Source organism: Chroicocephalus ridibundus, chromosome Z (genome assembly GCF_963924245.1).
Source record: "Chroicocephalus ridibundus chromosome Z, bChrRid1.1, whole genome shotgun sequence".
Lineage (NCBI taxonomy): Eukaryota > Metazoa > Chordata > Aves > Charadriiformes > Laridae > Chroicocephalus > Chroicocephalus ridibundus.
In genome coordinates this window covers 51086667-51108277 of record NC_086316.1, presented here as the reverse complement: position 1 = coordinate 51108277, position 21611 = coordinate 51086667, and the positions used below count along the sequence as shown (strand labels likewise).

General features: G+C 39.1%; 1 protein-coding gene across 3 annotated transcripts in view; it reads right to left on the bottom strand.

Annotated features, from left to right (window-relative positions):
* The window catches only part of BNC2 (basonuclin zinc finger protein 2), a 332785-nt gene that overhangs the window by 83925 nt on the left and 227249 nt on the right, over nt 1–21611 (bottom strand). For all 3 annotated transcript variants that reach the window (XM_063321447.1, XM_063321449.1, XM_063321448.1), the window contains exon 4: nt 14493–14728. In XM_063321447.1, the coding sequence (XP_063177517.1) occupies nt 14493–14728 (236 nt within the window). The remainder of the gene's footprint in view (nt 1–14492; nt 14729–21611) is intronic.

Below are 21611 nucleotides of genomic sequence, written 5' to 3'. Positions count from 1 at the left end.
GAATTAATGCTACAAGGAATATACACAACATACATCCAACATTGTATTCATTACAACTCCACACACCAAGTGCGTCCATCCACTAAAGCAGAAGTCTCCTGTTTTCCTGCAAACAAAATGCAGTACTATTTGCTTTTTACGGATTCATTATGAATTCTTGAGTGACACAAGGGACAAGCTGCCAATAGCAATAAAAGGCCAGGATACTAGGAAGGAAGGCTGGTTTCTAAACATGCCAAATTTTCTTGGAAACGTAACATTTAAGGACTCTTCCCTTCCCTGTACTTGATCCCTAGCTGTACTGTGTTCTCCACATTACCTCAGTTGGTCAGGTGTTAACATGTACTTCAACCATTTTTGTAAACCTCCTCCTCTTTTTCACAGAGGATATTTTGTAAATTACATCCACACATTTCAAAAGGAACAGAAACTCTTAGTTTATTATTTTGTACATACTATGTAATCAGCTCAGCACGCTGGGCAAAGTCTTGGCTCCCTGCGTGCAGCTGGAGTCGAAGAGCTGTGCTGTAGGGTGGTCTGCAGGCACTCAGCTAGAACGGAAAGGAATAGGGGATGCAGCAGCTACCCACACCTGACCCACAGACACCAGGGAGGGAATGGCCAAGTGGGCAAGGACCTGGTGCTCACTGATTATTCCTTCCACCTACCCCATAAAACTCCTGCGTGGGGCAGGAAAGAAAACGAGCAGCAACCTGGACCAAAGAAGGTAAGACCCTCCTTTAGTGAGGCCCTGGTCTTCATGGACATGACAAAACTGACTTGGAGACCTCATGGTGAGAATCTGCTGCATTAGTGAGTCTCCATATGCAAAACGATCCATGGCTTGTGGCCTGGTGTCGCAGTTTTGGCCAGACTGGCCAATCAGAACGACAGATGGCCCTTCCCCCCACCTCTCTCCTCAGAGAGGAGAAGAGATAAGGAGACTTACGAGTTTAGAAAGAGAACTAAACTACTTTAATGAAAATAATAACAAATAAGAAAATAGTAAATAATAATAGAATAATAAAATTAAAGAAAAAAGGTATACAATATATACAAAACCATATCCAGCTCCCAGGATGACGATCGCGTCACCAGCAGACATAGGGAGACTCCCAGACTGGAGTCAGCGACGGACAGGAGCTGAATTCCAGAACTAGAGTCAGGAATGCTCGGATCGGGGTCAAAGGCAGACGAACAGACAGGGTCCTCCCCAGATGTCGGCCATTGGAGAAAAAGTGAGTCAGAGCCCCCCTTGCCCCTTTGATCCCTCAGCTTTTACACTGAGTGTGGTGCAGATGGGATGGAATACCCTGTTGGACAGTTTTGGGTCACGTGTCCCGTCCGCTCCACCCTGCGGGTGGGACCCCTCTACGCTTCCCCACTTCCAGCCCTCTAACGGGGCAAACAGCAAATTTCGCCGACCTTGGTCGTTATAGCAATAAGTGTAAGCAAGAGCCTCTGTGCACACCGTTCCTTGGTACAATCAGGTCTTGTCACTCTGAGAGTGAACAGTGTCTGAACAATATGCCGTTAATTTCAGGCTTTAGTCAGAAGAGGCCCAACAAAAAAGTAAAATTACAAATCAGAAAATTGGTTCTGTTTTACCTCAAACCAGGACGCCTGGTTTTGAGAGATGTAATAAATGTCAGTGCAGAGAGAGACAGAGTCCACCCCAGTGAAAACAATTAACAATAAAGAAAGAATCTTTAGAAACCTACAGTTTTAATTGAAACATACTTTCTCATGCAGTTCTCTCAACAAGTAATTCCTTTTGAACTAAAGGGCAGTGCTTACAGGAAGAGAACTGTTGTGTGACCTCAGCTGACCAAGCTGACATACATACATTCATTGAAGCCCCAATTCAGAAAAATATACAAGCATGTGCATAATATTAAACACGTGAGTAGATCAATGTTGAAATCAAAAGCATTAATTGTTTAAAGTTGGGTAGGTGCTTATGCACCTTGCTGAATCAGGATCCACTTTCTGACAGTGACTGAGCAGTTCTCCAAGTAACAAATTAAATTTGCCTTCCTTTGGCTTTATGTCTCTAGTGCCCAATAAGCTGAGAACTCTTTTAGTTTGCATTTTTACAACCTCTTTTTCCCCTGTCTCTCTAGTATGGTTTCTTTGGTGCCTTGAAAGGGATGAGTGTTGCTTTTTCTCCAGTGTAGGAACTACCAGTGTTTCTCCCCACTACCTGGCCATATACACAAAGCATATAGAGACTTCATATATTTGCAGCATCATATATTTGCAGCACCTTCCTTCCCATCTCTTGAACTAAGCTGAAAATAGTTATACAAAGCATTGTCATACAAGTCCTGTTCCTTTGAATAGCTACATTAAATAATATAAGGACTTTTTTTACAGTGCAGTAGCTGCTGAAATTCCAATACAACTACCTTGTACGAACTGAGTGTAAACACTCTGCTGAAGTGAAAGTGAGTACCTTAGAGAGGTACTTATGGACTACTGCAACATAAAGCAGACTGGCAACAGGGAAGGCCTTACAGACACACACCTAATGTCTGGTGTGACTAGTATTGGAAATTCATGCTATGTTACTGAAGCTATTATTCAAACATGTGAGTATACATATACTTTCATTTTGAATTTTCATTTTGAAGCACTTCTGAAGCACCTCACACTGGTTTGACATTTAAATTCTCGCAAGTGGTTCAAAGCCCATATAACTTTCTATTGCACTGAGATTTTTATCTTACTGCAAAGAAATCTTAACATTGATATAAAAAACTGTTCCATGCTAAGGTACTATATTTTCATTGATCTATTTGATCCTGCAGGTTACTACTCACCAAAAAAAGCCCAAACTCAAACAAAAAAAAAACTTAAAAAAAATGTGTTTTTATTATTTCTGTGACTCCATGAAAAGTGTAAAGCTCAGGTTACCTATGTCACAATGTTTCCATGACTATGAAAACTGGTTGTATTGACCCAATGAGAGGGCTAACTCTTCATTTCAGCTGAACAGATACTCTTCCGATTACCAGAATCAACAACCCTCCATTTAATAATTTACAGGACAGTATTAAAAATGTATGCAATAATACTGCTCTATAACACAGTAACAAAATTATCAAATTTAAATATATATGGAATACAGGGCTGTTCAGTTCATAACACATCAAGTACCTGGCTCTTAGAATATGTACAAGGAGGCATTATGAGAAACTTGCTCTTGCAAGATGCACTTTAACCTCATCACGTGAAATCAACTTGCTAGCCATGTGCGGTTGGGGGAACACAGGCTCCTCAAGCTACACCCTCCAAACGAAGGCTGGAAGTGACCAGGTCAAAGACAGTACGCACAGCATAAGCGGCTGCTATTATATCTCTGTCTCTGGACCACACCACCAACAATGGTCAGTTGTCCCAGAACAGCTTCTTACATTCTGTAACACCCAGGTTCTCTGCAGCCTCACCACAAACGCAATTGTGTGAGCAATCTGCTACAGACATTATTAATTCCTCACCCTTTTCCTCCCAAAAAACACATCTCTGCCTTCAGCTGTGGCAGAAAATGGATGTCATTGGTCTTATATTCATTACCTCACAACTCTTTGGGCCCACAAAGGGGAAAGAACAGCTCTGTTTTGCATTCTGTGGTACTGTTTGAAATACTCCTATCAAGTGCAAGCCAGCTCATGCATGGAAAGCGATTGAATTAGTACTAGTTAAATTCTTTAAAATTAAATTAAATTTTATTTTATGGAATTCTTTCTGAAAGAGATGGGTTGGACAAAAGCATTTTTGTGGATTGTAACATTATATACTTAGCATGTTTTATTTAGTACTCAGGAACACTACAAGAATAGCCAATTCTTGCAATTTTATAAAAAATCTCTTGATATTACAAGGTGGGGGTTTTTCACTATACCTGCTTCCTGGAGTTCTTGTGTTGATTTGCTTTTTTATCCAAAGAAATTTTCATTTTTCATGGTAGATTTCAAAACAGGAAGAAGCAGCTTGAAAGCACAAACCTAACTTTCTCCAATATAAAATGGAATGCAAAAATAAATTATATTAAATCTAATCTTTTAAACCGATTCCCCAATGTCCAGAAACTGAATTTATGACCTTTAAGTGTTTGAGGCTAGTAATACTGAAGTGCTTCATGTTAATATACTTACCTTCTATGGTGACTATCCTTTTCTGAAGCCAAGCACTCATTCAGCTATATACTGAGCTAGCTGAACTTGTTGCCCAGGCATTGTCCTAGCTATTTCCAAACAGAGCCATTCTGTTCTAATGGAAAGCCCAGTGCAACATAATCTATGTTGCAAGCAACCTGATGAGCAGGCTCATTTCCTCTATTCCTATTTGTCAGCACCACATGTCAAATTGGACACAAGGTAAAGACATCCAATATCATAGAATCATAGAATCATAGAATCATAGAATTGTTGAGGTTGGAAGGGACCTTTAAGATCATCGAGTCCAACCTTTAGCCTGCCCTGACAAGAGCCACTTCTAAACCATGTCCCTCAGTGCCCCATCTACCCTTTTTTTAAACACCTCCAGAGATGGTGAATCCACCACCTCCCTGGGCAGCCTATTCCAATGTTTAATAACCCTTTCAGTGAAAAAATGTCTCCTAATATCTAATCTAAACCTCCCCTGACGTAACTTGAACCCGTTTCCCCTCGTCCTATCACTTGTCACCAGGGAGAAGAGGTCAGCCCCCATCTCTCTACAACCTCCTTTCAGGTAGTTGTAGAGGGTGATAAGGTCTCCCCTCAGCCTCCTCTTTTCCAGGCTAAACAACCCCAGCTCCCTCAGTCGTTCTTCATAAGGTTCATATCCAGACCACATGGATAAAAATGTAATGATGTTAACACTATTACCATATCCACATCACTAGGCAAGCTATACAGAAACACACAAAACCCAGCAAGCTGATATATACAGGGCCTGCAGTCTTAAAAATCCACGTGTCCTACAAGTGGCTTCCTTCTCTGTGGGATGACTGTCAGTCAGTAACACAGGCTTCCACCGCCTTCCCATCAGTAGGAATGTAAGACTTTGGGGTGCAATTCTGGCAAGATCCATCATGAAGAACCCAGCAAGTCTGGATATAAACATACATACTTTCCCCTACTAGAAAAGGTAAAGAGGAAACAAACGAAACAAATTCTTCTTCCTTTTCTATTTGCTAAAAAGATTACTAAAGAAAATATTTACTGAAACAACTGTTACAGTGGTGGTGATGTTTCAGAATTTGACTAAAGAACAATCATAATTACATATTCTATTTCATTAGAGGATCTCAAAGCACTTCATAAACATTAATTAACAACATCCAAGTATTAATTGGGATGATTAGAACATTTTGTAAAAGCCGTGGGGGAGGAGAGAAATCAAGCTGAAGCACAAAGGACTCGTGCAGCAAGTTAATATATTAGAGCCAGTAGAATAATACATGTTTCCTGGCTTCAAGTTAAGTATTCAAAATTCTACGACATGGTGCAAAATGACAACCAAATCACAGAAGATATTTCAGCACAGGGAAGAAAAGTAAATTTCTTAATTAAAATATAAGAGTTCATCTTCATTAGATTCAAAATGTACCTTGATAAGTAAAAGGGGGTTGTCTGTCTACATTCAATGCTGTGCTTTTACTGCCTAGAAGGCAACAGTAAGTGCTAATGACATTTACCCCTCCTAATAAGAGTCACTCACACTTCACTGTTATTCCTTGTTATTGCTCAGGACAGGCACTAGCACCTCATTGAAAGATCAGTGCTGCAAGGGAAAAAAGTCCCCTTGAGATCCCTTGGACTTCAAGAAAAGCAGTAAATCAACTGATGCTGGACAGATGACAAGTTTGATTCTCTATGGCCCTTCCTGATTCCTAAGTGTCTGCGAGCCTAAATTTCATAAGCGCCTGAAGCCAGTGCTGACACACAGACAATCAAACCCACCCCTAAACTTAGAGCAAGAGGTGTCTAAACTGGGCAAAGTCTTAAATCCATTAAAGTGTCATGGTCTGGACTCCGTACTCTTTAGTTGAGTTAATCTCCATTGATGTGTAGCTGAATGGTTAACATCACAACCTTATCACCTCCAGGACCATGATTTGAATTCAGTCTGAGGTCCTCTGTGGAAAGAGTAGTCTATAAAAAGCAGAAGTTCTAATCTCTGAGCTGTATTTTGTGAGAAGAATGATGTTAATTCCTTGGATTCTTGGCACAACTCGCTCCCCTCCACATGTACACACACATTTCCCTTCAATCAATAGCTTTATGCACTTTTGTTTATTTTATAATAGGTCACTGCATTTATTACAAGAAAATTGAGATGGACAGTAACCCCAAGATCCTGTCCTCAACTCAGTGGTCATATTTTTTTGACATAGTGCAGGATACATTCCAGTAGAGGCTTCAACATGGCATTGTCGGCAAGAAAAGTGATTTTCCAGGCTAGAAGGAAAGCCTTTGTCTCTTTTTCCCTCATCCACAGAGAATCAGTCTCAAAACCAGACACTCTTGTCACATGCGCACACTCAGAATCTATCAGAAATATAAATAAAATTTATAGATTATTTAAGTATGCATGCATACACACACACATATATACAGACTTCACAGAAAAACTTCTGTGATCACAAATGGTTAATAGAAATTCAAACACATTCTGAAGCAAGAAAGCTGGAAATAGTTTTCTCCTTGGCTTAACTGCCAAGACCCAAGTTCAGGGCTCTGTTTCTCCTGCAATGCTTGATGGCATCACTCACACCTAAAACAGCCTAGGGAGTGAACTATTCCTCCTACCTCCTTCATCCCTCACTCTGCTTTAGGTGTTTGTGATTTCATCAACTATCACAAGAGAAACACAGGACCGTGAACTCGGTCCTTGGCAGGTGAAGAGATTTTCAGCTCCGTTTTAGAAAGCAAGCACACATGGTCCTGGCACATGCCTGACAGACCTTCAGTAACAGCCATTTCCATGGTCTGCATCCCAGTAGCTGTGCCCAGCTGCATGAAACTACGTCAGTCAGTGGGATCACGGCTTCTCACCCCCAGTACTGTAAACAGTACACGTTCCAGGTAGGAGAAGCACAGCTACACAAAAGTCTCTCTATGTATATCCTTTTTTTTTTCTTTTGCTCTTTGACAGCCAAAAATGTTTGCCATTAAAATGGCCATCTTTGCATTTCTGAGCCATGTGAAACACTATGGTTATAAAGGCTGACTATTTCATAGTAGTCATTAAGAACTAGCATCATGTATACTGCTGTTGATCACCAGGGGTTATACAGCCCTCTGCTTCATTACCCTTGCAAGATGCAGGACACAGAGCAGCAATAGCACAGCTCTCCAGCTGCACATATTCTGGAAATCCAAATGATCTTTGCATGTTACTGAGACATCTGTTGTCACGTAACTTGTCCTGGTGGCATTCAGACGTGCCATCAAATTCTTCGGACTTTATTTTTATTCTTACCTGGTTCAAGTGCTAATGGTAGTGATGAAGAGTCGTGTAGCACTAGTGTTATTGGTAGTGTTACTATTAGAGGTATGGCATCAAAAGCAGCAGGAAGATGTTAGGAAAGTTAGCGCAGACACAGAGAAAATCTGAAAGCACTCCACACTGTAGAACAAGCCGCACTGCTTTGCTCAAACACACAACAATGCTTCCCTCTGGCTCAGCAGTTGTGCTCTGTATCCTATCCCTACCTAGAGGTTTATCTGAGCTTTTTTCACCCTCTGTTTAGTGTGGAGATAGGATAGTCACTCCTAGCTTAGTACAGCTAGGATGAATACAAAAGAGTAAGGGGCATAGCTGAGAATCTCTGTTCCACAGGAGTGCAGGGGAGTCATGCTAAACTGACTCACATGGGAGAAGAGAAACTCTTCCAGATGATCACAGCCGCAAATATTAGCATCCAGTGGTGCTGTGGGAGGAATGGAAAACTCAGGAGATGGACACATCATCTGACAGATTCTTTTCATCTCTTTGTGTTAAACAGGCAAAATCAGAGAAGGAGGGGCAGTGAAACTGAGGTGAGGCTGAAGAAGGGAAGATAAGCAAGAAAAAGAGGAGGGTGATTGGAGGTAGTGACAACAGAATAAGTAAGTTGGAGTGGCAAGAGAGGGAGGAGGGAACAGACAGGCATAGAGAACAAGAAATAGGCAGGGCACATACTAAAGAGACCCAGATTTGGATCCTATCTATACTGGCAGAGTAGAAGTCTGCATAAATGTTACCCAGCTTTGAGCCTTGGCCTCTCTGGGGCCCACTGTTGAAAAATAATGTTGGAACAAAAGAACACATATGAGTGTTTACAATAATTACAGGGGCGAAAAGAAAACACAAGATAGAAGTGTATCTAATGAGGCTGAAAAAAGTAAATAAAGCTGTAAAAGGGTAACTCTTCATTATCAAGTAATTAAATGTGGGTGGCAGTTATTATGGGAACTACAAGCTTGCATGTGAAAGACTTTGGTTGTACTTTGGCTTTGTTTCAGTCTTCACCAGATAAACCTCTTAACCTTTATCTGCATTGGTTTTACTACACATAAAAAGTGCATAATACTCATAGAAAAAAAAAAAGGCCTAATACTCATAGAGACAGGGAAAGAACGAGTAAGTGACTGCTTCTTAAAACACATGGAAATCCTCCAGTGCTCACAGCTAAACAAGTGCAAAGTATTAATCAAGAGATTGACAAACAGACAAATGAAAAATGAGAAGCAATACCAACTAAATAAATGGACAATCTTCACATCTAAAAGCAATGGTGCTAATTGTCATCAAACTTTCACTGGGTTGCACAGCTAAACTGGTTTTTTCCCCCATCCATGTCATAATTTGATTGCCTATTTCTTTTAATTTTATCATGAAAAATATAGCATACCACCACTTTAAAGGTGTTCTTGTTATGAAAGAAAAAAAAACAGTAAATCAACTGATGTCACCTGGTAAACAAAAAGCTGAGAGAAACTTCATGTGACCTGTGATTATAGAAAGCAGACTACATTGAACTGAAAGTATAATATCATCACTACAATGACCTGACACCATTTGTCTACCTTGGAAAAGCTGATACCCTCAGAGCTGCTGTTTGTTTGTTTTCTTTCTAACGTTCCTTATGTTAAAGCAATGGAGGCTGTTTGACAAGCTGTTTAATTAAATAGCCTTTGCACTTGGGCTCTGCAGCAAAAGTTCAAACATTTTAAAAGGAGGCAAATGAGTACAGACAGGAAAGCTAAGACTCTACAGTCTCTAAAAGAGGTCAGATAGCAACAGAACCCATGCTTTTCTGAAATCCTCCACAGAGAAGCCAATGGTGGGCAATATTTAATTTTAAGAACAGCAAAGCAATTTCCATCTGTGCATACGGTTAATATTTCACCTGCTTAGAAGGGATGAGGTGCTAAGGGATTACTCAGAGAAATAACAGAAAAGAAATTAAGAACGGTATTAATAAAGACGCCCAAATTTCTTTCTTTGGTCTCCCCCAAAATCTCTTGACCTAATCTGAATGTAAGAATGATGTGCACGAACAATCTAGTTGTGGTAAACTAGGACAGCAAATGAAAACAACCCATTCCACCAACAGCAACTACTTTTTACAAAAATTTGAGAAACTGTCAGCCAAATGTAATGCCAATATATGTGAGCACGTAATTTGACTATGCATATAACCAATTTTTATTTTAAAATCTCAAACTGAATTATTTAACTTGCACTACGCATTTCACAATTTGAATGAGTTTCTTTTAGTTAATGGGATATTGTCTTTTGTAAAAATGTCTAAATTTCCCCGCTCTTCTGGGAGTTTACTCTTAGCTGACTTCAGTGACTGAAACAGTTGTTCTTGCTCAACGGTTGTTTTAGCCCTGCAGAATCAACACAGCAATAAGAATAAATTACAGTCACCCTGGTCATCATCTGAAGAGTTAACTAAATTCATAAAGTAGGGATTGTGTTGTTGATCTGTGGGCAAAGAAACACACAAGCCCAAGTCAGCAGTGGCAGAGGATGTCATTAATTTCAGAAGGTTTTTTCTTACTTTTAAAATTAGCAGTCTTGACAGTGAAACCACAGAGGCAGGAAAAGCATAATACTCCCATTTTTAGTCTTCCCAAAGCAGAAAATGATATCTAATAATTTTGAATTTCATCAGATTATCAGCATTGACATTGCCATGCGAAAGATCTTCATGTAGGATTAGTGATTCCCCCTGCACTGTCCAGTGCAGGAACTTTTGTAAGTTACTCACCTTTTGGGCCAATAAAATACCCATACTTTTCCAGCTAGATTAGTTTTGATTTGGGGGTTTGGGACTTTTTAAAAATAATTTCTCATAGCTGTGAGCGGTACCAGAGAGTCTGGCAGCCAAGACATTGCCTATGAGCTACTGACTTCAATCTACTTTTGTCAAGGAACAGTGGTAAGAACGGGAATCCTAGGTCTAGCCCCTTTTCCTGAATCTGCCAGTATTCTGTTCTGTGCCTCTGCTTCCCTCTTTGTACTGTAAAGATAATATTTATTTTCCTCTTTTACACTAAGGGAATACAACTGTTTGATCACAAAACAGTTGAAAAAGTGTTGAGCTGTTACTCAAAACACTGAATCATTATTTGCAAAGAGTCAGTTCATGGCCTCTAAGTTGTGGTCACATGTCCTGTCATCTGCAGCTGGACCCAGTGCAAAAGCTGAATGCCCCAGCTGTTCACTGCTAGTGGCATAATTGTTCTCTAGCCCTTTCCCCTCAGAATAATCAGAGTTGACTTGCACATGTTTAGCAAGACGATTTTTCTAACCTGGCTTGTTTAGAGAGAACCTGGCTAGGGAGTGATTACACATGTAGTTACACTAGCAAATGGGTGGGGTAAAGTATTCTCCAGTGGTGGAGCAGAAGAGAACAGCTGGCAAAGTCACCTCTTCACTCAGCTCAGCTGGAATCAAACCAGGGCTAGAGCCTTACTCACAGTTGAGCTGTTCTTTACAGCAAAAGTAACTTCACCCAAATCAACAGAGACGCTAACCACATCTCTTTTGAGTAGCAGGTGCAGAATCTGACCTAAAACAGCTACTGTTGTTGACAGAATAATTTCCCACCATGTAAAGACACTTGTTGTGTTGGTTGTTCACAAAGAGAAAACCTACATGCGCACAAGCAGCTCCGCACCCAAGTCAGTAACCCTGAGTTAGGTACGGGATAAACAAGCCTAGAAACTGAAGCTCTCCCATGGAGCAGACACAGTCCAGAAAGTTCCCCAAATGCAGTAAGCTTTTTTTGAGGATCACTTCTAAAGATGAGAGAACATCTCCTCCTGCAAAACATTAATCTGGTGAGCAATCTGATGAGACTGCTGACCAAATTTTCGTTCACTGACATTACAGAGATAGGTATCTATTCACCAGAAACTAGGTTTATTGCACAGAGGCCCGAGAAAGCTCGCCAGGTCTTAACGCCTTTCAGCCGTTACTGGCAATGTTGCGACTGTGCCCAAATGTGAAAGGCGGTGTATCACATTACCTCCACTGGTTTCAGGGTTCCTCCGTTTCCTGTGCTCCATTAATGCATCCACTGAATGAAGCAATAAATACCACATTTTTCTCTGCCCACTGCTTTTTAATTTGCTATTTAGGAACATTATTAGTCAAAATGAGGGTATTACAAATAATCCCACCCACCTTGCAGCACTAATACACAACTAGAGAAAGGCACTGGTTTTCTCTAGTTTCTTGAGTGGAGCAAATGGTGAGGTTTTTCTCAAAAGTTACTGAGAAAAAGTATTTTGTTTTTCTGTGGGAAGAAGGGTTTCATTATGGATCTTGAACAGAAAAGAAAATATCTAGCAATACCAAAATAATTGATTTGAGTGCATATGTCTACCCTAAGATTTCTTTTTCCCCCTTCCTCCAAAAAAACCACCATTTAGGGAAAATGTTAAAATATTTTAACACTTTCATCATGATTAGGGGAAATTCAGCACAGATTGATATCTTAGACCTTCCCAAGGCACGAAACTCCAGTTTTGTACTAGTTTTACATATCTTTTGCACTGCCGTTAATTGGTGAACACGGGAACTTGAACCAGGATTAAGTATTCTGGAATCTGTCACAATCATTCTCTTTCCCTATTCTGTTACTTCTCTTAGTCCTTGCAGAAGAGACTTAAGGTATAGAGTCTGTATGTTTCAAATGAGTTCTGTATTTCTGAGCAAGTGTTCCCAAAGCTACTAACATTCCTTTTTTTTTCACGCCAAACAGTGATATTCATCATTTTGTCAAGTTACAAGTTTAAAATATTATTTTTGTCAGATTAGAGACGAACAAGCTAGTTTACTGGTTTACGCTTCGCTAACTACAGCATTATAGCAAATTTAAAGCTTTTGCTAGAAAGAGAGAGATATATATATTTGTGTATTTGATGTACAATGAGTATGCATGAATGTGTGATAAACTTACCAGCATTGACTGGACTAGGTTATAACTTAGACAGGTTTGCACAGAAAAGTTAAAGAGGGTTGTACTCCTGGACTGAGAGTCAGATGCTGAATTCACTGCATGACAGCCTACCAACAATCCCATCACTCTGCGATATTCTGGATGAGTTCATTTGGTACTTTCCCCTTTTCTCCTTTTTATCAGATAGCTGCAATAGAGTTAATTTTTAAAGAACACTATTTTATTATCATAGATTGGATTAATTTTCCTAAGATTTCTCGTCATATATGTTTTACTAGGCAGTTTCCCTTTTCTGCTATATACTGAGCTTCCTAGCTTTAACAGAAACCAAATGCATTTTTTGCCCAGAGAGGATGTGTAGTCTCCATCCTTGGAGCTGTTCAAAAGCCATCTGGACATGGTCCTGGGCAAGCACTTCTAGGTGTCCCTGCTTGGGCAGTGGGATTGGGCAAAATGATCTCCCTTCCAACCTCGACCAGTCTGTGATTCTTTCAAATTAGAGAGCTAAACTAACAGGCATGCTCAACTACACCTCTCGTAGGTCTTCATTCACCCACTAACAGAATCCACAGCCAAGCACTAACCAAGTCAATATGTGGCAAGACTGTAACAGCTGCCCCTGATAATTGTTCTCCTTTAACTGACATAATATTCAATACACTGTTGTTGAATGCAGTAATGGCAAAATTCATGCCTTGAGGGCTACAATGTGATTGAGTTCTAGCCAGGTAAACTGAACTCTGACCTAATGGTGTATTATAGGCCTTTACACCATTCAGATGCATAGGTCACAATCTCATTCTGTATAAATATCTATGTAATTATATTACAAGCCATTCTTGCATATATTAATACCATTACAACAGAATTAAAACAAAATCAATATGAGCCTGATTCTACAACCTGTAAAGCAAAAAAACTACTGATTTCAGTCAGTCTTCTTGTCTGTAAGGGACACTGAATTAGATTCTACACTTGCAATATATTACACCTAACTATTAAATGCATTTATTTACATGTATCCCTTTGCAAATCATATTTCTTTAGCCCTCTTGATCAGTAGCATTCAGAATCCAGGAATCTAAAATATGACGCAATATGGACATAATGCCATCACAGTACATACCTCTATAGATATCTATCATATATTTATGATAATCTATTCATAATTAGTCTGCCAAGCACACTGTCATTGCCTAAGAAAGTAAAGAAATCAATCAGAAACTAGAATTTTCAAAGTTTTCAGGCTTGTCCACTTCAGTAACTAGATGACTTCTTGATGACACAGAGCTCCCACAAAGTCAGGAGCAATTAAAAGAACTTAGAAGCATGTAGTATTAGATTCTCAATCAGAAATAGTCCTGTAAAATATAGTAATTCAATTTGGAACCCAACAGATGACAAGATTCTTCAGATAAGCAACCATACATATTCATGACCATACTCGTAAAGCAAGCCTGTCTATTTACTTATTTTATGTTTTATTTGCTTATCTTATCTTAACCAACCTGCATGTAACACTTTATTTAAAGCTACCTTTTTAAAATGGCCTTATAAACAAGATTTTCCTGTTTATACATTACACGGTAAGGATACTTCCCAACAGAACCATGAACACAACCCCCATTTCATCTTCTCCTTATTAGATATCTCTCTAAAGAAGGAAAGAAAAGATGAAGGAGCTGCTGACTTGGATCTTAGTTCCTTAAGTCAAAAGGTAGCCCTTGAAAACTTGCCAGTTGATTTTGATGACCAAATCAGGCTTGCAGTAGTTAACCTCAGTATCTGCAGTATTTATGGTATTTCCTACCATAAGTGTAAGCGAAGACAACTGAATACTACAGTATGAAGGAACCCGCAATTTTTAGCTTACAAAAAACTGAATGTTTTATTTTGCCAACACCATCACTAGTCTTGAACATGGCATGCTAAATTTACTTCATATCACTCTATCTCTTTGGATGCAGAGTCATCATGTCTGTATAAAAAAAATAAAATTGCATTAACTGGGTTTGGAAACATGCTTTGCTTTATCTCCTACCTGAAGGATGTAGCCTCGAACATAGTCTCGAAGTGTCCAGCCTAAGCCGTGTAGAATATGCAACACCTCCTCTTGCTTCAGTACACTGAAGAGTCGGTCCAGTAGTATCTTCAGTCTCACTGGCACAGCCTGAGTACCATAGAGCATCAGGCTGCTGATGTCAAACACAACATTGGACTGCACAATCTCCACTTGGGTTGGGTGGTAGAGGTGCTGAGTACTAAGCTTGTCCAAGGCTGAAAGAAAAGGGGTTAAGTATAAGAGAAGAGCCAAAGGAAAGACAAAATAATCCCAAATAATTATCTAAAAACATCAAATTTGGCAGATGCACTTATTTTCCAGAGTCATCTAATCCAACCCCCCTGCAATAAGCAGGGACATCTTCAACTAGATAAGGTTGCTGAGAGCCCAATCCAACCCAACCTTGAAAGTTTCCAGGGATGGGGCATCTACCACATCTCTGGGCAACTTATGCCAGTGTTTCACCACCCTCATGGTAAAACATGTCTTCCTTATATGTAGTCTAAATCTACCCTCTTTTAGTTTAAAACCATTACCCCTTGTCCTATTGCAACAGGCCCTGCTAAGAAGTTTGTCCCATCTTTCTTATAAGCCCCCTTTAAGCACTGAAAGGCTGCAATAAGGTCTCCCTGGAGCCTTCGCTGCTGTAGGCTGAACAACCCCAACTCTCTCAGCCTGTCCTCACAGGAGAGGTTCTCCATGCCTCTGATCATTTCTGTGGCCCTCCTCTGGACCTGCTCCAACAGGTCCCTGTCTATCTTGTGCTGAGGACCCCAGAGCTGGACGCAGTACTCCAGGTGGGGTCTCACAAGAGCAGAGTAGAGGGGCAGAATCACCTCCCTCGACCTGCTGGCCACGCTTCTTTTGATGCAGCCCAGGATATGGTTGGCTTTCTGCGCTGCGAGTGCACATTGTCAACTCATGTCCAGCTTTTCATCCACCAGTACCCCCAAGTACTTCTCCTCAGGGCTGCTCTCAATCCCTTCATCCCCCAGCCGGTACTGATACTGGGGCTTGCCCCGATTCAGGTGCAGGACCTTGCACTTGGCCTTGTTGAACCTCATGAGGTTCACATGGGCCCACTTCTTGAGCTTGTCCAGGTCCCTCTGGCATGTCAGCTGGTGTCATCTGCAAATTTGCTGAGGGTGCACTCGATCCCACTGTCTATGTTACTGATGAAGATAATAAACAGTACTAGCCCCAGTACGAATGTCTGAGGGACACCACTCATCACTGAGTGATTCTTTCACAGATGCAGCCTGAAACAGGCCTAGTTTCCAAGTCACTATTAACTTTAATTCCTAGAGCAGAAAGGGTGCTCAGCTGAGCCCCAGAGACTACAATATTCATAACTTCAAAAGAAATTAAAGAAAATTTGATTAACTGATGACCAAAACCAAAGCTATGCAGAATTGATTGGGACTGTTAAAGGTTTGACACTTAACCTCTAGGGGGAAAAAAGAAAACATACACCTAAACCCCAGCCTTTTAAACATGTTAAAAATTAGTCTCCTGATTTACCATAAATTCTATCAAAAATTCACTGCTACGTGAGCTGACTAATTTTTTTTTTACTCTTCTGGGTGAATTTCATGTTATTCACTGTGACATGAATAATTTAGAGATGAGGGGAGGGGAGGTTTGCAGCATGACGGTAATTGTTATCCCCTTGTGAAGTTAAATATGATGGAATTGCATATGACATCACACAGTATCAATGTTTACATTTAATTTTCTTTCCATTTTATGGACTATGTTGCAGCACCTAAGCTTCTCAGTGTTTTTTTTTAAAGAAAAATTTCTGAGCATTTAAAATAATTTTATAGGGACTTCTTCTCTTGTACTTTGGTTTCTTCTTGGCTTATGGTCACTGGAGAGTTCATGTACTCTTGATAAATTGCTTTCTTATATCCAGAGCGCAAAGGCCCTTATCATTTACTTGCTGGCTTCATTCAACACATTTACTCCAAGGAATACTTTGTCAAAGAGTTCTGGTTTCCTCATACTTCATTTCTTGCAACTGATTTGTCTGATCTTTCCTATTCTAGTGGTTAAGTCAACTTTGAATAAATAGCTTTAAATATTAATTTAACATTCAAAAAAGATAAGGAATTGGCAAGCCTAGGGACTGCAGTCCTATGTCTCTCCACAGGACATTTATACTGCAGAATGTGAAGGGTGGGATTTTTCTTCCAAAAGCTCTTCCAAAGTACTTCAGCTATATAGGCTTCACGATGTGGGACTGATTTATTTACAAGGTCTAATGAATGGGATATGACTGAAGCTTAAACAGGTCAAATACTTTCCTACTTTTTTTTTTTTCCCCCTTTTATGGATGGTTATTTTGCTACTACCATAACAGATGTGTCATCAAAGTACTCAGCTAGAAAAGCCTAGAAAATTGATTTTGTTACTATGCAGGCTGTGCTCTGTGTGTGCTGGTATGTGTATATATGTATACATATATATGTAGGGGGGGCAGAGAAACCATTTGGAAGGGGTAAAATAAAGCAAATTATTAATATTTTTAAAAAATTACTACTATTACTTGCAATAAGAACGTTGTGAATAATATTAGTGTTAATAGATCTAACACCTTCTATCGCACAGACTATCAAAATAATTAAGCAGATCTGGACACCTTGAGCTTTCCACCTTCAGTCTTACAGAGTGAGAATAAGGTCCAAAGAGGTTAACTGGCTGCTCCAAGTTTATACAAATTTAGAACAGAGTCAAGACATGATTGAATGTTTTTCTGAATACTCAATGCTTTTTAATCACTGCATCATACTGTATTTCTAATATATCTTAATATTTGGTTTTGTTTCTCTTTACTTAACAGTAAACCCTATGCCTGCAGTGAGGAAAATCAAGTTCTTCCACCTAAAGAAGACTTGGCTTGCTGAAGATTTTAAGGTCATGATTCTGCTTTGGCCCAACAGCAGAATGACTGTAAGACGTCTTTATCTAAAGGCTATTGGGTGGATTATAAAACTAATAGCTAGAATGAGATTAAAAATCTCTGTGAACATTTACCCACTTCATGTAATGTGACCATTCTAAAGATAATAGCTTTGGAAAGGCCGAGATGGAATAGTGAAAAAAGAAATAAAAAAGGTCCTTTTAAATTACTAAGCACACTCTTTGACCAGCAGACACACAGTTTTACAAGACACCCTGTACCATTCCATTTATCTGCAACACTCATCCACTTCTCAAAACACACAAACAAGTAAGAGTTAATCCAGTGTCAGATTAACATTCCAAGTGACAGTGAAATAATCTCCAATTTTGATTTGTGGCCTTATTTTGCACATTATGTAATAAAGAAGTAAGCAGTGAATTTTATCCTCTTGAAGTACAAGTCAGAATATGCACTGAAATGTGTAATTTATAACACAACAAAGCATGGATTTTTGCATGGGTGTGTAAGAACATTTTCAAACTAAAAACAGACCTCACGCTACAGACAAAAAAAAAAAAGGGAAAAAGTTGTACATGAACAAAAAGGAAATGCACTTGCACCCATATGAGAAATAATAGTATGGTAAGCATCTGAAATTCTTATGGACCATTGACTATTGAAACCCCTTGCACTTGGCAGGAAATTGAAACTTTTCACTGTAATTTGTAATTTATAAAAAATATCTTGTTTCTTTAAAAGAGATTGCTAAGGAAATAGTTGACAGAGAGAAGTTGCTTTCTGTAGTACTTCTAGCTGATTTCTCCTCTGGTATCATTAGTGAACTAATGCTAGTGTTCTAGGTGGCTTCAAGACACCATTTATGCTGCTAGACATATACTTTTTCAAATAAGAGATAAGAAAAGGACCTAAATCTCATTGTTGGTTTTTCTGTAAGGAAAAAAGTACTAACTTAACCTTCTTGTCAAATCTCAGAGCAGTAGTCCTATTCTGCTATCCTGAGTTGCCCATCTAATTTCATGTGCATAAAGCATTCCTCACAATTTTCTGTTCTGAACTATTGGTTCAATTTCCATATGCTAATGAACAATGCCCTGTTTCACAGGTGAATACATTCAACAGTATCTGCAGCAGTGTATGATTTCATAAGTTCTTAGAAGACTTCAAGATGAAACATGCTATATAAAAGAATGAGCTTTATCATACCTGAAAAAAGACATAAACAGATGTGTCCTTATGAAGAAGATACGAGTGACTGAACATCACAAATGACACATTAAAAGTCCCTTCCTAGTGCAGCATGAGGTACTACTCATACTTCTTACACTTTCAGTGGGCTCAAAAGCTCACCCAGAAAGGTCTTAACATGTTTGTCACTTTTTGTTCGTAACCTGCACAATCTTTTCCAAAAACACTGCTAGGATGGGTTCATCTAGGTGCTTAAATGAAGAAGGCTACCTTTAAATAGCCCAATTCAATTCTTAGCACCGCCTCAATAGTCTGATATTCTTTACCTCAGTGTGAGTGGAAAGCTGTTCAGTGACAGAGAAAGAGGAGATCTAATGAATCTTAAAATCGCATTCTTGCTGAGTAATTGCCTTTTTTTTGTGGAACAGCCTAAAAAGCACCTTGTGTTTTATTATAACAACATACAGCCAAGTAATATTTCCATGGTGAATTCTAAATTTCAAGTACTTGTTTCAGAAATTTTAACTATTAAAAAAGGGGGGGCCAAAAAAAATATTGGATAATTAGTATAGGAATTAGGAACCTTTCAGTACCGTTTTTCTTACCTAACTCTGAAGTATCAAGTATGCACCACAATCATTTAGATAATTTAGAAAATTTCAGTTGGAAGGGACCTACAACGATCATCTAATCCAACTGCCTGACCGCTCCCAGGCTGACCGAAAGTTAAAGCCTATTTATAGAGCGCGTTGTCCAAACGCCTCCTAAACACTGACAGGCAAGGGGCACCAGCTACCTCTCTGGGGAGGTGTTTGACCACCCTCTCAGTAAAGAAATGGTTCCAAATGTCCAGCCTAAACCTCCTCCCCATGTTGGCATATCCACTCTTTACCTCCTTGAATAGTAAACAAAATCCCCAGGTTTTACAGAGACTCTGCTCAGTATAACCTGAATGGTAAGGAGAACTTTGAAATTGATACAATGTCAATCTTCACATTACAGCCTGCAGTATTCTTACTATGCAAAATTCCAGCAAAAAACTTTGGATCTATTTGTAACAAATCAATGAATGAACTTTTATGTTCCGTTTGTGTTTGGTTTCGGTTTGTTTTTGTTTGGGTTTTTTTTATGTAGTAAACTAGGGAGGGGAAAACTACTTCCCCAGTTATATTTTACTGGAGTTTTGGGACCCTGTGTAATTCAAAGGAAATTAAGTACAAAGATACATTAAAATAAGGCTCAAATACTTGTTCAATTTATCAAAAGACAGAAAACAAAGACAAAATCTTTCATTTCATCTGTACTGTGGCCAGTTTATAGGCTCAGCTGTGCAAATTTACTCATTGACCTTAGACCTCTTCCTTCCCAACGTGCCGTGGACAAAGTCAACCAAATTAAAAGCCATGCTTCTGAGTGGATTCCATTTTGTTAAGGAAAAGACAGACAAGTATGCAGTGATGAATTTTGTACTTTAGAGGTCTCATTGTTTTTTGGATAGTTACAAAAATGCATGAGCATTTGCCTTTACTGAACACAAAAGAATTTTAAATATCCTAGCTTTAATGCAACTGAAGTTGGAAACACACATACCTCTTGCTAATTTGCTGATCTTAGATAAATATTTAGGTACCCTACAGAGGGATGAAAAGGTCTAGTGAAACCCCTTCTCTCAGCTGATTTGCCTGTCTGTGTATCTCCGACCACCACAGAGAAAAGTTAGTAAATCGCAAGGTAGATTATTATGGATGTCATTTCATTTCGGTTTGAAATTTAGGGTCTGCAATAGTCCCACTCTTGATTTTCTTGCATGCTCTCTATCTAGGTCTCTAAATTACTAAAGAGGGATACAGTTGGAGTGCACACAGACATATACATGACAATACAGAATTTTATAAACATCATCATCTTTCCAGATTACTAGATTTTTTTCAAGGGTCAATAGGAAAATGAAAAAGAAGTTTTACGTGGTCTGTGTCCAGACAATAACAGAGAGTTTTACAGACTTTTTAAAATATATAAATATCTGGGCCACTTTCTTCAGCAAGAAAAACTGAAATTGGCAGGCAGATTAAATATATAATACCAACATAGAAAGATTCCATAATACTGTTGCAACAACAGCATGTCGAGAATGGTAAAACAGATACGGTATTATTAATGGCAACGTGGAGCACTGTAGTTTGCTATTGATTTTAGTAGTGAACACAAACAGCTTCACATTTTTCTGCATTCAAGATCTTCTTCTTTTCCATCAACGAAGGAACAAGAAGTAACAAATCCTTTCAAAAACAGAAGGTAGCTTATGAACAACTGAAATGCTGGAGGGACAGGCAAACGACTGCAGTTACAAGAGGTGGTCTAACGTAGCCTCCCTCAGGATGCAGATTTAATACTGCCTGTAACATGGTGTAATGTGGTGCATTTTGTAGGTGGAAAAAATTGCTCCTCAAAAAATCATGCTTAGAAGGTGACTAAGGACAAGAAAACTTGCCAGTGTCTACTAAATGCCTCAAATATTTTCATGGTGTAGGAAATTATCCCATTTATCCCTGGCACAAGCGAAGAAAACATGGGACATTAACATTTATATGGGTGGGTGAACATCCTGAATCAGTGTGGGTATAAATTCCAGCTACAACATGGCATCCTTTGGTGATCTCCATTTCACTTCTGTCTTCATCCCTTTCACAAGTTAATACAGATAGAAGAGAAATGTGTGCTAAGGAACTGTGGATTTCAAAAGATCATGGAAGGAGAGTAAGTACAGCATATTCTGATTCATAGGCAAACCCAACTTTTCCTTCTGCCTTTCACTGTATTTAAAAGCTAATAATGGAAACCATTTGCCAAATGCATTTAGTCTCTGACAGGGACACATATGTGATCTTCTAATTTACAGCTTGCATGTACAGATGTTCACGCTTAGTAAAAGGATTCTTAATAGCATTTTAAAATTAAATGTGTGTTGATAATAGGTGTTTCAAACC